The following is a 21,659-nucleotide window of genomic DNA, read 5'->3' on the forward strand; positions in this document are numbered from 1 at the left end:
TATGGGCAGACTTTCCAGTGAAATATCATTTGTTCTACTGTTTACATGCAGTTTTTAGCTAAGTGGTAGAATATATATATATAATCCCTGGAACACCAAGCAGAGTAGGAGTTTTCAATTTAAAGGTGTTGATTTCACCTGGGAGAGCAGATGACCACAAGGTTTAAAACATAAAAGGTAAACTTAGCCAAGATCTGTGTGACCTTTAAGGCTCTTTCATTGTCTCATACTAGAATCTGTTCATTGTCTCATGCTAGAATCTGTTCATACCTGTTTAAATGTGCATTGCTTTTAGCACTGCAAACTAGCCAAGCTAGGCATGCCAGGTGAAATAAGGGAGAGGGGTCCCATTGTTTACAAGAGGGCATTTAAGCAGGTGTTTCTTGTCACTCAAGCAACAGATGCTAAAATTCCCTGTTCTACATACAGTAACCATTAAAAGGAAAAGTGGTCTGTCCCTTATTTCACCTGGCAACCCTAAGCCACATCCATATCCCTTTGAAGGTAGGCTCTGTTGGCTTGGCGAAATGGTTTGGCTAAATGGCTAGCTTGGTTAAATGATTGCAAATGGCATTGGGAACAGCCAGCCATTGCCATTGCTATATTTAGGGTTAAGAGAGACCCATCAACCAAGTGTTAACTAAAAAAAAAAGCAGTCAATTGAATTGAACATCTTCATACACTGAGGAACACCATTAGGAGGCCAGGAACATAAATCACCTTCTCTACTCTCTACCATACTATGCTTGGAAACAAAATAATAGTAAATCTTTCTAAAGAATAAAGTCTTTTTAAAGTGTCCAATCTAAATTAAGGACCCTTCCATACTACACGTTATAACATTATTATTCCATTTTAATTGCCACAGTTCCATCTTATTCTCAGAGACCTTTAGTGCCTCACCAAATTCCAGCATTCCATAGGACTGAGCCATGGCTATTAAAGTGGACTCATAATGCTATAATTGTGTAATGTGAAAGGGCACCAAGGCTCTGGCTGCCACACTGGTAGGAGACAGTGGACTTTTCTTCCCCTTCCTTCCTCAGCTCACAGAAAATGCTACAAAGAGTGTTGGGAGACCTGCTGAAACAATTGTGTCTCTCTCCAGAGGTTCTTTTCGTCTACAGTACAGTAGTTTAAGTATTTACACACTTACACTAGAAACCGTATGGCAAGAAGGGTAATCGAAAGGAGGTAATGTAATAATGGGTTACTTCCACTACTGTCACTAGGTAATGTCATCTATTGGATTAATGCCCCTTCGGGTCACAACAAGGTAACCCAGCATCTAACAAAGAAATCCCATAATCCTTGAAAAATTGTCCCCTGAGGTCATTGGATACCACAGCCTTCACTTGCATGGGCAGATTTCCTTCCCATTGGAAGCAAGAGAAAAAATGTTCAATACACTAATGCATAAATTGGGGTAGAGGGGAGAGCTGCTGTCTTTCTTCTGCCTTGACAAGACTTTGGATTTATTTTTTGTGTCATGGATTCTCCTTCCTCTGCCTTTCTGAGATTGCTCTGTAAGTAACCATGGGCCTTGGAGCTATTGATCATGGAGAAAGCAGGTGGTGTGGCATCTTTGGACTAAATTCAGAATGGTCTTCAGGAATTGAAGAAAAGTTATTGATTGATTGATTGCACTTATATCTTACCATTCTCCTTAAATGGAATATAATTGCAATGTGTGGTCAAAATCAACATTTATATAAATGGAAAGTTTTCTGGAAAATCCATCAGAGTAACATTTAATCTCAAAAGAGGAAACTGTTGGAAAATGTGAGAGACAGCAGTGGCTCTCTCAAGCAGAGTAATCAGACTGGTAAGGCAGAAGCTGAACAATGACTAGTCCAACACCACAGGGCAACTCCATGAAAAGAAATAAGCTTAATCTTCTTTGTAAAACATGTAAAAGTATTTTACTTACAAATACTTTTGCATACCATATACAGTAGAGTCTCGATTATCCAACCTTCGATTATCCAACGTTGCTGCTCAGTGATTTCTTTACATTTTTAGAGGACTGTTTATACATTACAATGTTATTCCTATAATGTTACTGCAACGTTACTTTTACTGTTACTGCAATAAAACTTCAATACGTTTGCAATTCATAGTGATTTCAAGGGTTTTCTTGGACCCTCCGGATTATCCAACATTTTTGGCTATCCAACTATCAGCCCACCTGTTTATGTCGGATAATCAAGACTCTACTGTATACTCATCTTAAGTCTAAAAATGTATGCTCAAAAATTGACCCCAAAATCCCAGGTCGACTTATTTACAGGTCAGTATAGTAACATGATAGCAGCTCTTTCAGATTTCCCCATGTAGTGGGGAGATAGTTTCTTTTCCTCTTGAGCCAGGATGAAAGAGTCCTGGTTGATTAATTACTGTTAAACAGAGTCCCTCTCCCACCCGTGCTGAAACCAAAATTGAAACACTCAAGCAAAAAGCCTCAGTTAGAGGTCCTCTTGCCACGCACACACATACACACATTGAAGGAGCCTCAAAGTTTTACCTTCGACTTATCCATGGGTCATGGCAAAAATCCATAATTTGGGCCCCAAAACCTGCCCTTGACTTATACAAGAGGTCAATTTATAGTTGAGTATATATGGTAATCAAAGGTCGGACAGAGAGGGGATAAGGAAAATGGCTCCAAGTTAAAATGATGCAAGAAGAGAGAAGGTGTAGGAATACTAACAAACACAATAAAGATATGCTGTGCTGAAATTCCTATAATGTGCAAAATAGCAATTCATGAGTATAAGTTGCTTAGCCTAACAGAAGCCTCAGAAAACAAAGGAACTGGTTAACAGAACACTGAAAGCTAATGTCAAGTCAGGATGCTTAGTGGCTGGTTATTTTCCAATAAAATAATTTTAATGCATATTCTAGTTATTCAAAAAAATAGTTCCTGTAGTGATTTTTTCACTGGACTTCCTCTAGCTACCATGATGACTTAGCCTTCAGTGATTCTATTTGCTTGATATTCCTTGCTTATTATTTAGTTTGTGTTTGTCCAGCATTTTGTATGAAGACTAATACTGCTAGATCAAAGATTCCAAGGAGCATATAGCAAAAGAAGAGGATAAACACAGAACATCAGAGAGATATTTGAAACAAAGCACAAGAGATTTCAAAGTGAAGGAAGAGGAAGCTAGTGAGGAGAACAGTACAAAAAAGTTATATGATCTGAATGGAGATCAGAAAAGAAAGATATATATTGCTCTGCTTATATTTTTAATCAAAGCTGAAGAGTATAAAAAGAGTAGACTCATGCAGTTAAAAGGAACATTAACAGTTGCTGGATGTGAGTATGATCTGTGATCTTTTCATTAGCTGTAATTGGTAAAGTATTTCTGGCTAATACTCCAAGAATATTTATGCTGCTTTTTGAGGCAAAGTCCCCACAAGGGGACTTGCAAGATAAAACAATAAACAATGAAATGTAAAATACAGTTCACTAAAGGCCCTTTCACACTATGTAATTGTAGCACTGTGATACCACTTTAACTGCCATGGCTGCATATTATGCAATCTTGAGGTTTATAGTTTGGCGAAGTACTATAGCTTTCTAGTGAAGACTTCTAAACATCTCTTCTTGAACTTCACATCCCAGGGGTCCATGCGCTCTACATGGGGCAACCCTTGTACCAAACCCGGAAGCTGCAGATAGTGCAAAACATGGCAGCGAGATTGGTCGCTGGTGGTTCCAGGTCAGACCATATAACACCTATTTTGAAAGATCTCCATTGGCTGCCTATTTGCTTCCGGGCACAATACAAGGTGTTCGTTATTACCTATAAAGCCCTAAATGGCTTGGGCCCAGGGTACTTGGAGGACCGCCTCTCCCCATATAATCTGCCCCGCACGCTCAGGTCTGCAGGGAAAAACTTGCTGGAGGTCCCAACTGCGCGTTATGTGAGGACCTCGCAACGGGCCTTTTCAAACTCGGCCCCAAGAATATGGAATAATCTCCCTGATGAGCTCCGCTCCACCACATCTTTGGACTTGTTTAAGAAGAATCTCAAGACCTTCTTCTTTTCCCAAGCTTTCCCCCCATGAGATGTGACTTTGGTTTTCTCCCTCTATTTGGTAACAACTCTGGCTATGTTTTTCTGGATTCCCCTACTCAGCTACTCGAGTATTAGTTTTATATGCTGTTTTTATCTTGTTTTATCTGTTTTATTGATTATTGTAATTTTATCTGGATTTGTACACTGCATTGATCTGAATTGGAAAAGCGGGATAGAAATAAATGTTTATTATTATTATTATTATTATTATTATTATTATTATTATTATATAGCAGTTAAAGTGGAATTGTAATGCTATAATGGTTCAGTGTGAAAAGCCCTAAATCAGCAGTACGAAACAGGTTAAAATTATAGCAATAATCAGTTGTTGTTATGTATCTTCAATTTATGGTGCCCCTGTCATATTCAGAAGAGATTTGCCTAAGGTGACCCTGTTGGTTTCCATGGCTGAGCATAGACTCAGTACCCTCCTTTACAGATGACATAGAAGATTGTTTCAATCCTCTGGTCTAGATTTAATGAATTTGAATTCACCCACTTACTGTCTTCTCAGCAGAATGCAGACTGTAGGAGGGAAAATAAATTTTGGCCCTAAAAATATAATATAGGTTCCAAGTCCTCATATACAGTATCAAAGGCCACTTCTGCAAAAATTCCTAAAGGAGGAAAACACAGAGAGTTGTTCACTGGCCTAAATGCAATTCTTCATTCTTATAGCCATTGAATTAACTGAAAATAAATTTACGTAAGTCAGACAATTAGACAACTTCTGTTATGTAAGAGTTGATTCAACATATCCCCATTAATTCATTGGGTTGATTCTATTGGGAATTAACAACTGAAATTAAGGCAATGTCTTTAGGAGCCATCCACCTGGAAGGACCCATGGACAAGTACATTTTATCAGATGTCCTTATAGGCACTGACCACATGAGGGCTTCCTTATTGCACATAACATACCAGATCAAAAATTGGGAAGCCAGGCAGCTCGTCTCCCTCAGACTGTCAGAAAAAAGGAACTGAAGAATCACCATCAGATTGGAAGTGACTGCAAGGGCCCTCTAATCCCAGTTATCAATGCAACCAGGTTGGCTAATGCTGGCTATAATGCAATCAGCACACATAAAGTTAACTGTACGGTAAAAGTGGGCTGTATCATTTTCTTATGCAATTGTTCCAACCTTTAATTCTTCAGTCCACTTCTTGGATTTTTTCAAAGTGTGCTGGTTTACAGTTGCTGTGCGCCTTAAAGTAATGTATGACATAAGGTGATCCTAAGGAGAACCTATCACAGTTTTCTTGGCAAGGTTTGTTCAGAGGGGATTTGCCTTTGCCTTCCTTTGAGGGTCATCCAATGGGTTTCCATATTGAAATGGGAATTTGAACTCTACTTTCCTAGATTCCTAGTCCAACACTCAAACTGTTATATGACAGATACCTGGGTCCATGAAAGCCCTGACCAATATTGTGTTATCAATTCAGCAAGCTGTTGTTATAAAGGAGAAGACAGAGATGTGACTGGCCTACTATCACCCATAAACTTTGGTGTTTTTTTTTAATTTACAAGCCATACATTGAAGTTTACAATTCATTAGGCTGCTGTGCTGAAGTGAAAGTTCCCCCGTTTGATAAAATCAGTACAATTACAGGTGAGATTTTCCCTTGTATACATTTAGAAAGGAGCCTGCTATTTTCTTGTTATATGTCTTTCTAGTGTGACTTGTTGTTATGTGCCTTCAAGTCATTTCTGCCTAATCGTGACCCTATCATAGGTTTTTTTCCCAGAGGTTTGCCATTGTCTTCCCCTGCCAGCAATGTTTAGACTACATGTCCTTGTGCTGACACTGGTTTAGGAAGAGCACTGGATGATTATTTTAATCTCCTTTCTCACTGAGTGGTAAGGAGAGGGAAATATTCTCCAGCTTGCCTTGCAAGCATCAGGGTCAGCTATTCCTAAGGAAAAGGGAAAAAAAAGGAAGATATGTTGGTGGGACTTGCTGGGGGAAAAAACACCTTTGGTTTCATGTTGTATCATGGTCTTTCCACAGTTGTAAGACCGCTGGAGGTGCACAATAAAGCAGGGCACCTTAGAAAGAAAAGAACAGGAGGACCCTGAAGATACCAGATAGTCAGTTAGGAAGAGGCAACAGTAAGCGCTGATCATGGAACCCATGATCAGCATAGGATACATCTTGTAAAGCATACTTGAGGAAGGGAGGGGGCATCCTTCTAACCTACAATGAAACCCCTGTAACCCATGTTGCTACTAAAATATTCCATGTCCTTTCTACTCTAATATGCATGAGGAATTGCTCACTGAAAGACTGGGGGGGAAAGAACCACAGTACAGTGAAAACAACTAGTGGCTAATAACTTGACAACTATGTGTGATCTGGCTCTGTGAATTTTCTCACAGAGGCTGTATCTCCCATCTTTTCTCACCCTAGGTCAAATCTTTTTCTTTAAAAAAAACCATTATAAAAGAGAATTACAGTAATAAGGGCTGAATTGAGGCACCTCGTAAAATACAGGGGCAGAAACTCCATTGAGGTGGGGAGGGGGGAGCTTCAGGCATGCCACCGACCCATCACTTGCCTTGACACCTGGTTGTCCAACTGCCCATTCCAGTCACTTGTAAAATCCCTTCCCTGCAGGAGCTGGAGACTTTGATGATTTAGAGCTGTGCTTAGTGCTTGGGTGTGAATTGTGGCTCCCTGCCACTGGCACAGAATTACTGACAAAGAAGGGAAAGAATCCCTTCTGAATTCAGATGAAGGGGCTGGGGGTGAGTGAGAAGGACTAGCGTCAGCCAAGATCATCTAGCCTTTCCTATGGGATACACACTGCCTCTCAGTTCCCACTGTATCTATGCCTTTAACTGAGATTGTCATCTAAAACAAGAGTGACACAACATCACAGACAGCAAATAGTTCAAAGCCTTCCCAGTAATCATTCACATTAAAAATAATGGTGTGATAACCCACAACACAATTCAGTAGCCTCAACTGCCAGCAGGCTAACCTACAGAATTCAACTGTAAACAACTATGAAGCTAAATTAGTACAATTATAGCACAAAGGTTCTGGTTCTGCACCTCCTTGGTAGATCAAAGAGAGTCTTGGCTCCTCAATAACCTCTTCCCTGGGAAAAGAATTTTCTTTACAACCAGATCAAGCCGCCTTTGAGCCTATCTGCTAAATGAAGCAGGAGGCATCCCTCAAGTCTCTAGTCAAGCCTTCTCCTGAGGTTGGGCTTGACACCTGCCTTTTCAAAAAATCCCTAAAAACTGCCATTGTTATACAGCAGTCAAACAGTATTACTCAGATTTAACATGTGTATAGCTTTAAAATGTAATGCCCCTCTATTGTTATGCCATCCAAGAATTGTATTAATAAAAAAGACTTGAAAACGTGTTAAGAAGTTTTATTGCATATTAGAGATCACAGAAATATTTGTTTCAATGACAACATAGGGGGAAAAGAACCGTTGTTGCTTAGATCTCCAAGTGACACATTTAGATCTCCAAGTACATCATGTTCAAAGTGGGTATAGGAACCTGCCTGGTTATGGTGATGCTGTGACTTCCTAGCTGGGACTTTGAGATATATTTCCACCTCGCCCTAATCATTTCATTTGTCAATGCTGTAAGGGAGGATGGGGAAAGTATGCCCCTCAAGATGTTGCTGGACCATAACTCTTCACCACTGGTGCTTCACCACTGGCTATGCTTGCTAGGGTTGATGTGAGCTACAGTCCAACACCTAGAGACTCATACTTTAAAAATACAACCAGTCTTCTGTATCCATGGATTATTTATCCACAGATTCAAGCATCCACAGCTTGTGTGCATAAGTGTGTGTGTGTGTGTGTATTATATAATAAAAAGGAAACACTGATTTTTCCATTTTATACAAGTTACACATTTTACTATGCCATTGTATATAATGGGACTTCAGCATCCACAGATTTTGGTATTAGTAGGGGGTCCTGGAGCAAAACGTCCAGCAGAAACCAAGGGCCTACTGTATTTCAAATTCTCTATCCCTCTATGTCTCTGTATTTTGGTATGGGAAACGTGATCCAAATCACTAAAACACTCAGAAATAAGAGGGAGCCTTGGATTCTCTACATAGCCATAGTTCATGGCCTTCCTCTGAAATCTAGCCAACAGCACCTGGGATTTGTTGGCATTTCCTATTCAAGTGCTAACCAGGGCTGACCCTGCTTAGCTTCCAAGATCAGATGGGATATGATGCAGTGTATTTAGGGTTTAAAATGTGGTACTGGGCTAAAATTTAGCAACTAAAAACTGCACTGTCATTTTTTAAAAGAACAGGCTTCTAACCCTTATAGCTGTGAAGATAAATTTGAAAGTATACAAGTGTGAAGCTTAGTGCCAACTATTTTATTTTACTTTAGAATATTTAGAATATCTTTATCCCACCTCATATCACAAGACCTCAGGGTGGCACACAAATAAAATCTGACATTGTTGTGTGCCTTCAAGTCATTTCTGACGTATGACAACCCTGTCTTGAGGTTTTCTTGGCAAAATTTGTTCAGAGGAGATTTGCCTTTCCCTGAGGCTGAGAACATGTGAGTTGTCCAAGGTTGACACAACTATATATATATTTAGCAATTAATATGCTTATTTTGGCCTCCAACGTTGGTCTTTTACTGTAAACTAGCCATAAATCATTTTGGATAGGTGTTCATTCATTCTCTCCTTTCAACAAAGAAGAAGAAGATTTCCCTAGCTAACATCAGATTCTTCTTAGTGCTAGGAAAGCATCTCCTAATTACTCTTCCCAACCCCACTCTACTGCATTCTTCTCCTTTCATACAGCAATCCGTCTATAATGGCTTTATGGAGTTTAAAGGTACCTTCTCCTCTATTCTTTTTCCTGAAGTATTGACAAGACATTACAAATCCTGAAACTGTAGCAATTTTTTTCTGGTTTAGTATCTGTTCTGAAAACAAATAAATCTAGGCAAGTAACAACTTTTATTACCATTTAGGGATTACTTTTAGTGGAAAAATTGTGATCCCTCTGGTATAGTTTTCATATCAGGGAAAAGAAAATAAGTGCAATTGGGAAAAAAGATTAGTCCCTAAATAGAAATAAACAATCTTTCTTTCCTTGCCAAAAAGGGTTGCGGTGGACAACATGCTCTTTGTCCTGCAGGAGATCAGTAGACAGTAGCTATGACAAGAGTAGAATCATAGAATCATAAAATCGTAGAGTTGGAAGAGACCGCAAGGGCCATCCAGTCCAACCCCATTCTGCCAAGCAGGAATCTGCTCTTCCTAAGCAGCCTAATGAGCAAGGAGGGAAAAGAAAGTTCAGAAAGAGGAAAACGGAAATATAGGGTTTGTTGATGTTACTGCATGCTTCAAGTCATTTCTGACTTATGGCAAACCTTAAGACAACCCTATCATTGGTTTTCTTGAAAAGATTTGTTCAGAAGGAGCTACCGTTGCTTTCCTCCAAGGCTGACAGAATGTGACTTACTCGAGGTCAATCAATGGATCTCTATGATTAAGTGGGGATGCAAAACCTGGTTTCCTGGAGTCCTAGTCCAACACTCAAACCACAGTGCCCCACTGGCTCTCCTGACATAACAGGTGGCACTGATTATTTCCTGGCTCTGGCCCTGATATGATAAGCTATCTTTAAAGATCTGAAGGACTGTCATATAGGTGGTTGAGCAAACTTGTTTTTCTGCTGCTCTAGAACCTAATGCAGTAGTTCAAATTACAAGAAAAGAGATTTTCACTAAGCATTGTGAAATTAAGACCTTTTCAACAATGGTATAAACTTGTCTTGTAAGATTATGGACTTTCCTTCATTGGAGGCTTTTAAATAGAGTTAGATGGCCACCTGTGAGGAGTACTTTAATGGTGCACTAGTGGAGGTTGGATTTAGATTATCGCACACCGAAAATCCCATTCTTGAAAAAGCTGCAGAAGTCCAGGTTGCAGACGGGCTGCCTAGGTGGATACGGGCTGCCTACAGCCCAAGCACAGGCAAATATGATAACACCCGTAGTTGTTTTGTTGTTGTTTTTACTTTTAGAGCCCGCCTCTCTCCCAATGGGATTTCTGTGTGCAATAATCTCCTTCGTGGCCCTTGGAGTCCCATTGTGATTCTGTATCTGTTGTCTCCAGCTCCATCCAGCATTACCATGCAGCCCCTGACAGACTACCCTGACAGACTACCTCTGCTATAGGGGCCCTGAACAGAAAAAAGCTAACCATCCTTGCAACAGGGTTCAAGATAGTTAAGCATATGGCTACCAAAAAAGAACTTCTCTAACTGAGAAATGGTAGAAGCTTTCAAGACACCAAAAACACTTGCAAAAGTTTTTTTTTAAATTCCTTCTTTAAAATCTGTGCATTCTTTGCTCCCCCTTCTATTAAATGGGATTGTGAGTGTACAAAATATTTCACTGTAACCTTCTCATATATTGTCTTAACCATGCACTGAGGTAGTTTTTTTTAGTCTTCACATTCCTCTCATTGTGACCCCACCAAAATCCCTGAAATACATTCACAAACCTGGGCATTTCCAAGTCAAGAGAGTGAACATCCAGCAGCACAAAAAAGAACCAACTTCTCAGAAAGACCCCTCTTTTAGTACCTGAAACTATTTGCTAAAGACATCACACAGTTCTACAGGTCTGGTACACAGTGAGTCATACGTATTTGTCTTCAAGACATGCAAGCACACTATTTGGGAGGCATCCTGGATCTGCTTCCTTCCCTTTTTTCACCAGTCTCTCTCATGTGGCTCCCGGTAAGGTAGACCCAGAAGGCTAAACACATCCTTCTCAGTAGGGGTGGGCAGAGCAAGGCCCAGCACTGTTTTGAGACCACCATGTCCACGTACCACGCCACTGCTGAGGGCATGCTCTGACAGACTCATGCCCTTGGTCTTGGCCAGAGCTCGCATAGAGCGATTGAAGTGGGCTGAGCCAGTGAAGTAGAGCAGGGCACATGCAAACTCACTGTAGGGCACAACAATGATATCAAGACGACGGTGGCGCCTGTATGGGCCTGGCAAACGGCAGACTCCAAGGTACTTCTTCTGGTTTCCATTGTCTTCCTGACTCACCAAGTCATCTGTAAGAAAGCCTAAGAAAAGCAGAAGTCTGTAAAAAGAACAAGTTAGTTCCATGGAATACTGCAAATCCTTCCCTGCCCAGATATAAACCTGCACTGGCGCTTACTGTGGTGTTCAATGCAGTGACCTGATTATCGACATTCCAGGTCCTCAAGGAGTTACTTTCTGGAAAGAATGTCAAGCACCTAGCTAAATCAGGATCTTGGAGAAGCGCCCACTGAAAGTCAGGACAGAGTGTTCAAACAAACAAACAAGCTTCATTTATATACCGCTTCATACTGCCTAAGCAGTGTCTAAGCGGTTTACAACTGTAAGCTAATTTGCCCCCAACAATCTGGGTACGCATTTTAGCGACCTGGAAAGGATGCAAGCCTGAGTCGAGCTTGACCTCTTTTCTGTGGTCTTGAACTTGCAACCTTATCGTTTTGAGTGAGTGGCTGCAGTACAGGCATTTAACCACTGCGCCATCAGGGTAACCATTGCGCCACCAGGGATTGTTCAGTTGTCCATGATTATGGACAAATAGATTGTTGAAACAGTTTCGCTGGCTAACAATCCATTTGAGGCAGAATTCAAAGTGCTGACTATGAATCCTACATGACCTGGGTCCAGACCATCTGAAAGACCTTACCTTTCCATATGACCCTGAATGAACTTTAAACCCTTCAAGAGAGGGCTTTCTCTTGGTCCCACCACCATCACAAGTGTGTTTGGAGAGTACACAGGAAAGAGTCTTCTCAGGAACTTCTTCACACAGGAGTTTTAGTTGGCCTCTGCTCTTTCTGCTGGCATGCCAATGGTGTCCCCGCCCCATGTGTCACCTGTTGTGGAGGGGCAGGTTTTCTGGATAGCAGGCGGGGCTTCTAGGGACAGCAGCCAAAAGGGCCCATTTGCCCCTGCTCTGCTGCTGCAATGCCGCTCTACTCAGGAGTAGAGTGACACTGTGGCAGTAGGGTTGTGAAGGCTGCACTCAGCCCTCTTTTGCTGCCAGAATATCATTCTTCTCAGGAGTAGAACACTGTAATAGCAGCAGGGTGGGGAGGGCTGCACATGGCCCTCTTCTTCGTTGCCAGGACACTGTTCTCAAGAATAGAGCAACACCACAGGAGCAGGGATGGGAGGAGTGTGGAGGAAGCAGCCACTGTTGTAGCAACACTGTGAGGAGCACACTTGTCCCTCCTCATCCCGCAATGAGAAGAGAACCCAACTGGTTGTCACCCCTCTTCTAGGGTGTCACCTGGTACAGGCCGCATGCCTTGCACCTTCCTAGTGATGCCACTGTGACAGGCAATTATCTTTTTTAAAAAACTTAAGACAAACCTTTGGCTCTCAATTTTTAATGGGATGTGCTGTGCTTTTATCATTTTAAAATATGTTTTAAATGAGTTTTAAATTGCTTTTAATGGAATTGTTCAGGTTTTTTGTTTTGTTTCATGTTTTTTATTATTCAACCAGCTATTTAACAGTAATTAACACCTTTGCATTAATAAGATTTTGACTGTAGTTTCTTTTAAATGTGATAAGCCACCTAGCATCCCATGCTAGCAGAAAAGTGAGATATAAATTAAATTAAAATCAGTCAAATCCTGACACAAAGGGTAAAGAGATAAAAATGACACTATGTGTGTGCCTTAAATCATTTCTGACTTTGACGACTATAAAGCGTACCCATCATGGGGTTTCCTTGGCAAGTTTTGCTCAGAGGAGGTTTTGCCATTGCCTTCCTCTGAGACTGAGAGCATATAACCTGCCCAAGGTCACCCAGTGGGTACTATGGCCAAGTGGGGAATCAAACCCTGATCTTCAGGGTCATAATCCAACATTCAAACCACTACACCACTCTGACACTGAGGGAATAAAAAAGTCATGTTCTATGTTTTCACTTGTTGGCCTTGTATTTGGTTGTTAGAAAGTAAAAATAGGCAACAGAGAAGAACTTCATGAAACAGAAAAATTTGCTAAATTACAGCAAATAATTTGCTAAATTAGAGCAAATAATGCAACATTCCTTACTTATGTATTTCATGATCCATTCCAGCTATGTCTAGGAAGGGACGAAGCTTCTTCTAATGAAGCACCAGATACTGGAGATTTTCCAGTTAGGATGAATTGCCAAGACCAATTCTACATGCCAGTTCCATTCTGGATACTTATTCTTACTCTTTCAAATTGCCCAAAGGTGCAAAAGTACCCAGAGTTCTCCACACACATACACACCCTGCAACTCAACTGATGCTCCCCTACCTTTCCTCCAGAGGCAGTCAAGTAGTCGCCTAAATACTCCTTGGTGGGAGTGTCCATCGGGGTGAGTCACAAGCACATCAACATCCCCACAGGTGGATTTTCCCCGCCGGAATGAGCCACATGCTATGCACTCTAGCCCAGGTTGGATAGCTTGTGCTGCTTCTCTAACCTTAAGAAAAGTAAGATCAGGGGAATGAACTGGTACACAGTTGTCAATTTCAAGTTTCTTTTAATTGCTTTCCAATTAGATAACTCAGTTACCCAGGACCATGCATGTTTGCTAAAAATAAATAGAATGTGTTAAACACAAATGTGTATTTAAATTCAAATAAATTAAAAATATACAGTATATATAAATAATGGGACCTCCATAATGGAAATTCTGTATCCACAATATTGAATCCCATCATTGGCATTGATCAAGTAAACAAAACAAAATGTAATTAAATTTACTTTAGTTTGTTTCTTCCAGACACAAGGGGCAAGGAGTTATGGCAATGCTTTTCCACACCGAAAGTTTACCATGAACTGTCCCTGTGCTTGTAAGCCTAAAAGTAAATGCAAAGATTCTCAGAATGCTAAATCACAAAAGTAATGGAAAATGTGTAATACATTCACAACTTGCTTGAGCTGCCTCAAAATGCAGTTGTTATTTAGATAACGTGCAGCCTGATAGCAATAATACTGTATTCCCAAATGGGATGTTACCATGCTCTGTAGCTGGACAAAACCAAAATGCTCTTATTCCAAGTAGTGGAAGGAACTCTGTCATGGGGGAGCACATCAGAGTTTGGGAAAGCTACTTTTTTCAACTGCAGCTCCCATAGTCCCCAGTGAGTGGGATATCTGAGAATTTTATTCCAAGAAAATAATCTTTCCAATTTCTAGAGTAGGTATTTCTGATTATTCTTAAACAATAAGAAAAAGACAGTAGCAAAGCATGCAGCACATCAATACAGCACCAGTTTCCTGGCTAGTCAGGACTTCTCAGGTTGATAAGGAAGGAACCACTACTTTGTTCTTGCCTAAATCTGGTCCTTTCCTGCTTTTGAGAGGTTCCATGTTATGGAAATGAACTCCAGCAGTGTGCTGGGGAGTTCCATGCTTTCTCTCAATTGAAAAGCAGGCCAAGAGCAGGGACTCACACCTCAATGAAAATAGATCCAAAGTGAAGTCCTTCATCCAGTAGCATCCTTAGGCTGGTCTATTTCTGATGGCTTCATTAAAGCATCATTTCAAGGTGATTTTGGTCTGTAGGATTATGGGTATTATGATGCCAATCACCCATTTTACTAAACAAAGATGTGATTGCTGGTTCAGAACAAAGGGTGCATGGGGCAGTAGGAGGCAGTTTGGAGGGTGCCTACCCCTTGTCAGTCTCTGGGATCATCCTTCATTAGTGAGAGATAAACCCATTAACCTTTGCCCTGCAACATATGGGAATAGCCGTCATGACTTTTCTAATGCAGATCTGGTCCTTTTGCATTTTCAATTAAGTTTTCTTGAAAGCAGCCAGCTCCAACAGCACCTTGGATCTCAGGACAGTCAGCAGCTAATCCCTTCATTTTCTTGTCTCTTCACCAGAGGTGGGCAAGAGATGGGTAATCCTATCAAACCCACAATAAACCCACTCCCAATTGCAGAAGACTCCTAAAAGAACTTTAATCCTGTGTAAGAAGTGATGCCTTACCTGGCAACTGTGTATTCTTTTGGAGCAGGCACTGTGACTGACTGACAGTGTTACACTACCCAGTGCTGCCATGGCAATTTCAGCCTACAGAAGAAGCAATGAAAAAGCTTCTTGTGGCTTAGGTCTATATGCCCATCACTCAAACATTTTTACTAATCTAAAAGCCCAGGACATGATTCTGCCCAAGCCCATAAAAAAGAAGAAAGAAGACTTGCTTTGAAGGCTAGCAAAGACTCTTTTCCTCACCACAAGGAGCATTACAAAGACTTAGAAGATGTTTTCTACCACTAGCCTGATATGAAACAGTCTAAGAACTGGTGTAACAGATTGGGAATTTCTAAAAACAAACCTGCCATTTTACAGCGGATTAGGTAAAATAGCCCAAATTCAAAATCAGCTGTAGATGTTTTTGGTTCATCCACCTGGGGGAGAAGGTAAGATAAGTGACAGCTTTATTTTCATCCTTTTGCACATGAGGTCTCTCCTACAACCTGTCAGGAAATTCAACTAGGAGGTGATGTTAATTAATAAACTTTTTCTTAACGAACTCATTGATGGAAAAGGACAATGGAACACAAAATTAAATGGCAGATTTTGTGGAGGTGGCTTTAGCTGTCGAAATGTGACAAGCACAGCACCAAATTAAGAGGCAGAGGCATATATAGCAAGCAAGAGACCCATAAGCCATCCATCCCTATTTGAAGCCATAAAGGTGCCCTATCCACATGGTTCTCATGAGGGTACATACTGTCTGTTCTATTTCAGCAGCTTCTTCCCTTGGTATGCGCTCCAAGAAGTCCTCGTAGTGCTTCAAGCCAATGGCCTGCTGGCTGGTTAAAGAGGCCTTAGCACGGATGTCATCCAGAGTACGGAAACCCTGTCCAAAGCACAGAGAGGCCACTCAGAGAACAGAATTTCCTTTTTTGTCCCTGAGGGTTCAGTTCTGTTCCTTGTGCTATTCAACATTTACATGAAACAGCTAGGAGAGATTATCTGGAGGCAGAGAATATTACCACCAGTATACTGATAACATCCAAATCTATTTCTGCTTTCCACAGAACTCCATGGAGGCGTTTTTGGTTCTAAACCAGTGTCTGGTTTAGTAATGGACTGGATGATGGTAAAACTATTGAAGCTCAATGCAGACAAGACAGATATCCTCCTGGTCACTCAAAAGATAAATAAGAGAATAGGTATTTAATATTCACTTGATGAGATTATACTCTCCCTAAAGAGGCAGGTTCGTAATTTAGAATTATTCTTGAACTGGAGCCCCAAATTTCTGTAGTGGCCAGGAGCATTTTTGCACTCTTAAAGCTAGCATGCAAATTGCATCTAATCCAGGAGACACCTGATTTAGTCACAAAGATACATGCCTTAGTTACAACCCATTTGGATTACAGTATTGTGCTCTATGTAAGGCTGCCTTTCAAGAGTGTTTGAAAACTTTTTAGTTGGTCCAAAGAGCTGCAATTATAGTGTTAATGAGGACTGATTACAGAGATCATACAGATCCCCTACTAACAGCTCCACCGGTTGCCAAACTGTTTCTGGGTATAATTCAAAGTGCTGGTTATGCTATATAAAGGTCACTTATAAGATTCCGTTCTCTAGCATGTTATCAGTTATTAGTCATGCTAGATTGCGTAACAAAGGCTGTCTAAAGTATAACCTCACATTAGTGTCTTGTAGAAATGCCACAGTATGAACCATATTGACAAACAATTACTACAGTGCTCATTACTGTAAACAGGACAGGACATTACCTGTTGATACCACATCTGAGCAGTCTTCACTCCTGCACCCCAAATATTAGAAAAGACTTCCAGTACTGACACACTCTCACTGATGTGGTCAAGCTTTCGAAGGTGTCCACTCTCCAGGATTTCTATAATCTTTTCTGCCATCTTCTTCCCAATTCCAGGGATCTTACAGGCTTCCTGCAGGAAGCACACAAAACAATAGTTGGCCAGAAAAAAAAGGCTCAGTTACGATAGACAGTTTATGTATTTCTTCTTCAGCTTCAGAGCTTACAAAAGTTACTTTTGGGGATTACAACTCTGAGAATTTTCTAAATTGGCTGGGGATGCTAAGAGTTGTAATCCAAAAAAGGAATTTTCCCAAGCTGTCACCAGATGTATGAATTTCATAGAATGGGATTTTTTTTTTTACTCCTAAGGTACTGCCAACTTTCTCTAGTAAAGACCTAAAGAAGCCATATTCCCAAACTGCAATTTAGATGCTTACAAGAGCTCTGTAAATCTTTCTCATGTTGAACTCAAGACAATCTTCAATTTTAGTGACAGCCAGAGTTAAGTAGTAGTTTTAAGCATTGGACATGACTATGGAGATCAGGGTTCAGTGTCCGCTCACCTACAGAAACCCACCAGGTGACCTTGGGCAGGTCACACTCTCTTAGCCTCTGAACAAAACTTGCCAAGAAAACCCCGTGATAGGTTTGCCTTAGGGTCACCATAAACCAGAGACAATTTGAATGCACACAACAGGAACACAATTTTAGATGTTCTTTGTACCCTTAAAAAACAACAATTGTGGTACACGGTTTTCCTAATTCTCCATACTCAAGAAGTTGTCTCTCTGAAAAGTAGCCAAAAGAGCAACAGAATCATAACTGTTCAGAGTTGCTCCCAGGAACAGCAAGCTACAAATACTTTAGAGAAAATGGAAATGTAACAAGAAAGGGACTGGTTGGGGAAGGAGTCTTTCCCACTTACCTGATAAGAGGTGACTGGCTTGTGATAGCTCTTGAGTGCATTAATGGCTTTGGAGTAACCTAAAGCCCTCCACTTGTCGCCCTGGACAGAATAGGCTTTTTCCATCAATCCCAGCTTCTCTGTAATGCACTGATTATGATTCATTTTCTTGCTTTCAGAGGACTGTGCACAAACCCACTTGCTAGTGGGAAGCACTGTTGGAATGCTTGGTGCAAAAGTGTTAAGCTGTTGGCCTGACTTCAGTGCTTCTAGTTCTCCCAGGGTGACAATACGTTCCTCCCCTTCAGTTCCTTCATCATCTGAGAACATCTTTGGAGAGGCAGAATAAAAAACCATGAAATACAGCTATCACTTTTCCAAATAATTATGAAGCACAGACTCATTATGCACTAGGAAAGAAAAAAGTTAAAAACAGCAGGCTCTTAAGCACTCTGATATCCACAACAATATTTAAATGGGTCAAGAATCAAAAACAGCAAACACCAGTTAAATGAACAGCAGCCTACCACTTTTCCTCCACCAAGTGAAATCTACAATGGGTGTAAGCAGCTCACAGCTTACAAGCCACATGCAACCCTTCAAATGCTCTTCCAAGCCGCCTTAGGAAACATGCCCATGCATATTACATATATAATTAGAGGGACGCAGTGGCTTAATGATTAAGAAGTGAATTCAGACAACTGCAAGATTGGAGAGTTGGCAGTTCAAGGCCCAAGCGCTGTATGATGGGGTGAGCTCCCATCACTAGTCCCAGCTTTTGTCAACCTAGCAGTTCGAAAGCATCCAAATGCAAAAGCATGCAAATGCAAGTAGGCCCCTCAGGGTCCCTTCCAACAGTAAGAGTCTATTATCCTATGGAATAAATAGGTACCACTTCAGTGAGAAAGTAACAACATTCCATGCAGTCAACATTTCATGTTCCTAAAGTAATAAATTAATTTTAAAATGGTAAAGATGTCAATGTCACATTTCTTGTGAAAATTTTCATTTTATTCTGGGGGGGGGGGGGAATCAGAAAAAAACCCACCCTTCCATGGCTTCAAAATTTTCAGAAATTTACATTTCTAGAGGATTCTTGGCACAGATTTATCTTGTTAGGAAATAAGTAGCCTAACCTTACAAAACCTACCCCTTTGTCTTCTTGCTGTCCTGAAGAGTCTACAACACTGCAGGGAACGTTGGCTCCTGACTGTGATTCAGCTTTTAGCTCCATGACTTCATTCTCCATGGGCAGGTGGATCATCTCTTCATCCAGATATTGTGAATGCCTCTTTGAATGGCCTGCTACATCCAGATATCTGCCAAGAGTCAATGTACAGCAAAATACAATTGCTGCATTTGAAGGCATCCATTCTACCCCTAACAATACTTAGGAAAATAGAAAAAGTGAGTGAGGAGATCATACTCTCTGGCTGGATATGATTCACTCTCCAAGCCTCAACTCCAAAAGTCCTGCTTTTCAAATGTTTAACTATTAGTGAGAGATACTAGATACAAATATTACCTGATAAGTTTGCATGTTGTTTATCACTCTTACTTTTACTGGATGAAACAGCCTACACCAGTTTCAGGATAATGCAAATGTATAATACTGAGAAAATACAAAAGTTCATTATTTATTTGTGGATTCCAGTACTGGCAAGATAGCTTCTGATGGTACCCTCCATTTGTATGATTCTATGATCAAAAGGACATCAAGGCTTGTGGCATATGAAGCTATTACTGCTCAGGGCTGCCTCATAAAGTAAGGAGCTTATCACATGACAGTTTTTGCAACTCCAATCCGAAGTCAATCATGGTTCAACCATGCAAATTCACGTTAAAACATGATAGATTATCACACATGATCGCTGACACTGAAGAAACAAGAGAGGCATGAAGGGAAGACTGACAATGAAGACACAGGAGACATTCGGAGGAATCCAGAGAGACATGTAGGGAAGGGTGACACTGAAGACACAGGAGACATTCAGGGGAAACAGGGGAGGCATGGAGGGAAGGCTGACACTGAAGACACAGGAGACATTCGTAGGAATCCAGGGAGGCATGTAGGGAAGGGTGACACTGAGAAAACTACTCGAGCACACACATGGCGCGAGTTGCGGGCATTGCTAAATTGTTGAAAAAGAGTAAATAGAGTAAGAAATAGAATAAAATAGAAGGGAAGAAGAAACGTGAAGCTCTCATTCACGTGAGGTTAGCATTCACATGAAACTGGAACCAGGAAGTGGCCTCCTTCTTCACCCAGGAAGTGCAAAGGGTCAGGATGTGTTCAGAGCCCCACTGAGCATGCCAATTCTAATTGGTGAATCTGCATGGTATGTACTAGTGAGATAATTTATTTAGCACTCGCTCTGCTTTGCCTCAGGAATGACCCCAATTTTGCTCTTCACATGAGATAATTAATCACGTGAATTGCCTGGATTCAAATTGACTCTGCTTCTCCTTCCCTTCGGATTGGCTTTGAATTGGAGTTCCAATTTTCACGTGTGATATCGTCCTAGGTATACCTCTGGCTATGTTTTTGTGCACAATGTTAGCCTTTGCCTCATGGTTTGTTAAGTGCAGCGATATGGATCACTGCAGGAAGCAGGGTCTTCAACATCACACCTATTCCAGGCACTATTTATTTCTGGCAACTGGGGACAAATATCTCTCTCTTTCATTGTTCAGACACCACCGGCATGCCCCTTGTACTCTGCCTTCACATTTTGAAGATGTGCAGATCATCTAAAAGATGAGAATTTGATTCTTATAAATATGAAAAATATTTTGATATAGGCGGTTTTGTGAATCTTTTTCAATGCTTAAAAAAGAAACCAAAGACATTCTATAACTCTTACAATCCCCTGGTTAGTATATTCAGTTACTTTTCCAAGTCTTTTGAGTGTTTTGGATTCAGCAAACATCTTTCTTTTTCTATGACAGAAACAGAGAACAAGTGGTCCATCAGATGTTGGATTAGAACTCCTGTAATCTCTCAGAACTGGCTATGCTGACTAAAATTGTTGGGCACTGAAGGCTAACAATAACAAGAGACCCACACCATCTACCCCTGCTGCTCAATGAACTCACACTGAGCTTGTAAATTATAGATTGCCCCCACCCTTGCTTCCTTTTTATATGAAATGGAATTAAATTATGACTGTCCTATTATGAATCTTGGTGTGTATTTTAGAAAAAAGAAAAAGAATCTACAACATGGAAAATATTTGAAGGGTTCATTAGAAGGCCATTTCTAAAATATTACAACTGTATCTGATAAAGTCACTGTCCCCTCACAAAGATTATCTGTTGTAATCTTCACTGAAGATACAGAACAAGTTACAACCTTTTAAAGGCAAATTACAATAAAAGCTGAATATGTTTTTTCAAAGGGGGGATTTTTATGTTGTTCAATCCAGTTATGGGATGTCCTATTCTTGGAGGCCCAATTGGTACCAATGTTGCCATCATTCTTGTACCAAATAAAAACAATACTGTTCATTAAAGCCGTCTCATTACCACCTTGGATGCTTTCAGGAAGGCACTGAAGATGGATCTCTTCCAGCAAGCCTACCCACCAAACCTGCTGTAAAATTCTCACCTCTGTCAGTATTGTATGTTTTTTACGGAGAGTCGACCAGTTGTATTGTATTGATCATAATGTATATATATTTTTATGCTATGTATTTAATGTTGTTGAAATATGTTTTTATTGTTGAAATTTGCTGACTGCTGTAATCCCTCCTCGATCTGCAGGGAGAGGCGGGAAATAGAAATAAATTATTATTATTATTATTATTATTATTATTATTATTATTATTATTATTATTATTAG

General features: G+C 40.6%; 1 protein-coding gene across 4 annotated transcripts in view; it reads right to left on the reverse strand.

The window, feature by feature from the left end:
- Positions 1-10,660: 10,660 nt before the first annotated feature.
- POLL (DNA polymerase lambda) overlaps positions 10,661-21,659 on the reverse strand; it is a 17,564-nt gene continuing 6,565 nt past the window's right edge. The window contains exons 4-9 of one of the 4 annotated variants that reach the window (XM_042459531.1): positions 18,969-19,137; positions 17,840-18,148; positions 16,871-17,044; positions 15,853-15,981; positions 13,415-13,583; positions 10,661-11,181 (exon numbers count right to left, since the gene is read on the reverse strand). In XM_042459531.1, coding sequence (XP_042315465.1) covers positions 10,817-11,181; positions 13,415-13,583; positions 15,853-15,981; positions 16,871-17,044; positions 17,840-18,148; positions 18,969-19,137 — 1,315 coding nt within the window. In that variant the 3' untranslated portion in view covers positions 10,661-10,816. Of the gene's footprint in view, positions 11,199-13,414; positions 13,963-15,453; positions 15,527-15,852; positions 15,982-16,870; positions 17,045-17,839; positions 18,149-18,968; positions 19,138-21,659 lie in introns of those variants that run through there. The other 3 variants (XM_042459532.1, XM_042459533.1, XM_042459534.1) reach the window with 3 other exon arrangements.

The sequence above is a fragment of the Sceloporus undulatus genome, chromosome 3 (assembly GCF_019175285.1).
Source record: "Sceloporus undulatus isolate JIND9_A2432 ecotype Alabama chromosome 3, SceUnd_v1.1, whole genome shotgun sequence".
In the NCBI taxonomy this organism is placed as follows: domain Eukaryota; kingdom Metazoa; phylum Chordata; class Lepidosauria; order Squamata; family Phrynosomatidae; genus Sceloporus; species Sceloporus undulatus.